The 2,959-nt window shown below is 51.4% G+C and overlaps 1 protein-coding gene across 1 annotated transcript in view; it reads left to right on the top strand.

Moving 5' to 3' along the window:
* Positions 1-2,959, top strand: part of KIAA1614 (KIAA1614 ortholog) — a 51,987-nt gene that overhangs the window by 39,826 nt on the left and 9,202 nt on the right. Inside the window, exon 7 of the mRNA XM_015417297.1 lies at positions 1,615-1,888. Within this exon, the coding sequence (XP_015272783.1) occupies positions 1,615-1,888 (274 nt within the window). The remainder of the gene's footprint in view (positions 1-1,614; positions 1,889-2,959) is intronic.

Genomic DNA, 2,959 nt, shown 5'->3' with positions numbered 1-2,959 from the left:
GTCGTCTTAGTCGACATCTTTGGGTTTGTACTGTAGAACTGAGAGGAGGCTCAGAAGGGAGATGGGCTCTTCCTTCTTCTCCTTGACTTTCTTCTTCATGTTCTTGCAGAGTTCCCAGGCTCTTGTCAATAAAACCCTCCCCTTCCTTGATTTCCTGAAGGGTGGTGATCCTCTCCTGCAGGCTCTGAATGTTCTCCTCCAAAACCCTGACCAGCTTACACTTCTGGCAAGTGAAGTCCGTCTTCTCTTCCGGGAGGAAAACAAACACGGCACACTCCATGCAGGTGACTGGACAGGGGCCTTCAGTCAGTCGACACCATTGCCGTCCAAGTATATTCCCAGAGTTCTCTGAGCAGAGTATCGAGGCCCTTAGGCAGATCCTCAGGCCAAGAGCCACAGGCCACTTCCTGCAAAGCACAGCAGAGCTCAGCACACCTTTTCTGTTAAGATTTGGACTTAACCATTCGGCTCTCATCTGCAACTGAACTGAAGCCTAACACAGCTGTTTCTTACGGCTTTCCCCTGCTGTTGAAACTAATTTGTAAGTGCCTCTTATGTAGCACCATACATTTCTCTCCAGCACTGGTAATCCAAGAACTATCAAGACCTTCCTCTGCTCCCAGCCTTCAGGGGATGTGTGTCTCTCACCTGGTGTTAGCGAAATATTGGGACTCATGCTGGACTTTGATTCTAGTGGAGGAATCCATAGGATACCTCTGGCTCCCAGAAAGCCAGGGGGCAACCGAGCACTAGTGCCATTTTAAATCTGCCTGCCAGCTTAGCGTTTTGCATTTGTTGTAGGGGCTTTTTAAAAAGGCTTTCTAATAAATAAGTTTAGAGCCCAGTCTTTGTTTTGTTACACAAAGGGGTTTACCCATTTGTAATCATAGCGCTTCAGTTGATAGAGGCCGTGAGGTAGCCACAGAAATGGGTGCTCCTATGGAAATCTGGTGTCCAAAGCCCCAAATTACAGACGGGGGATTCTTTGTATGTGTGAGAGGGGTATGTTGACTGCCCCCTGGCGCCCTCCTTAAAGGGCATGCTTGGCTATGATTTAGCTATGATTTTGCAATGAGCCGAGGCATTATTTGGTCCTTTGTAATCACTGTGGAGAAAATCCTGTATACCTCAGACGTCAGGGCAGGAATTTTGCAGTTCTCTTTCAGACTGGGAGTTCTGATAAGGGCTGCCCTGATGTAGAACTCTAGTTATTTTCTTTCTTTAGTCCTACTAGGGGTGTGTGTGTGTGTGTGTGTGTAAAGTCACACCCAACTTCTGGGGACCCCAGCCAGGGGCTTCCGAGGCAAGTGAGCAGGAGAGGTGGTCTCCCATGGCCTTCCTCTGCAGAGCCTTCCTTGGAGGACTCCCTTCCAAGTACTGACCCGGCTTAGCTCCTGCGATCTGACAATACCGGGCTCTGCCAGGCTGCCTCCCCTCCCCAGACCAGGGCTATAGCTGGACATTAGTCTGGCTCTTCTTTTTTAGGTGTCACTTGTTATTAGAAGGCCTTCCCTCGTTTGTTGCTCTCATTTTGGGTATTCTGAATCCAGGCAGTGACGCTGGAATAAGTCCTCCCTCTGTCAGCTCTCTTGACTGGATTCCTTTGTCTTTCAGCAAACCCTTAGAAACCTACCCAGAGCCAAATAAGAAGCCGTTTGCCAAGAAAGGGGGCACCGCTACCCCCTCCTCCTCCACGTCTGGGCTGAAGAAATTCTTCACCTCCTTGAGCCAGAGCACCAAGCAGCGGCTGGGCAGGTTCCGCTGCTACAGCATGGAACAGATCTCTGCCTTGGGGGGAGATGCTCCAGCGGTGCCCGAAGAAGCAGGTGCAGGCGCCACGAGCTCCCCCAAAATGAAGAAAGCCCCTTCTCTGCAGTCCTTGCGGCTGGTGAGTCTCAGGGGAGTAGCTGGTGTGTCCTGTAGATCTCCAGACCAGAAGGAGTGGGACGTGGTTTGCAGAGGGCAGCCGTTTTCCAGCTGTGTCTCAGGGAGTCCGATCAGACGGCTCTTTAGATCCGCGCGAGACACAATTGCCTCACGGCTCTGAAGGTCATGTCCTTTATCTGGGAAATGTCCCTCTTCCGTGGGCATCCTGTTTTGCCACGCTTCGGAGCCGTACTTAAAAGATAGCACTTTAAATCTGGGGTTTTCGGTTACCTGCGGGACAACTGCAGACTTTCACCTGTCTGATCATTCCACCAGAGCGCAATCCTCCCGTCGGGGTGGTCTGGCATAAGACCATCCCGAGCGGGCGCCATTTAAAAAAATCTCTACACATGCGCGGATCAACAAGGACGTGCTGTCATGTCTATGCGCATGTGCAAAAAGTTTTTTTTTTAAAAAAAAAAACCCACCGCACGCCTCCTTCAACAAGAATGCAATGTGACACCTATGTGCATGCGCAAAAAGTTTTTTTTAAAAACCCCACCACACACGCCTCCTTCAGTGGACGCCATCTAGACAATCCACAACGGAGGCAGCACAGGGTAAGGCAATTCACTAGGGGGGATGTCTGGTCGTGCTGCGATGGATTAAAAAGATCGAGATAAAATTCAAACTGGCATAATGACGGGATTAGCTGCTCGTCTGAACGCCCCCAGGGAACTGCAAGGTCCCTACAAGGAGATTACCAGGAAAGCGGGCAGACGCTTTCTGAAAGACAGTTTCCCCCCCACCTCCCCCCACAAACTGGCAGTTCGCAGCTACAGGAGGGTAACAGGACTTCCAGGAGCCCTCTGTGTCCAGGCCCTCTAGGCAAAGATTCCCTCTGGGGGGCCCCAGACGCAACACAAGCACTGCATGAAAGCAGATCACATGACTTGCCCAGCTCCACAGGCCCCCAAGATGAATGGGTCCCCAGAAATGTGTCTCTGTGGCCCCACCTCTCAGCTGGCCTATAGCTACAGTGGGGCTATTGGGGGCAGCACCCCCTTCTTTAAAGGGCCAGCCCCACAAGATT

Source organism: Gekko japonicus, unplaced genomic scaffold (assembly GCF_001447785.1).
Source record: "Gekko japonicus isolate JY-2015 unplaced genomic scaffold, Gekko_japonicus_V1.1 scaffold1876, whole genome shotgun sequence".
Lineage (NCBI taxonomy): Eukaryota > Metazoa > Chordata > Lepidosauria > Squamata > Gekkonidae > Gekko > Gekko japonicus.
This window is presented reverse-complemented; position numbering and strand designations above follow the sequence as displayed.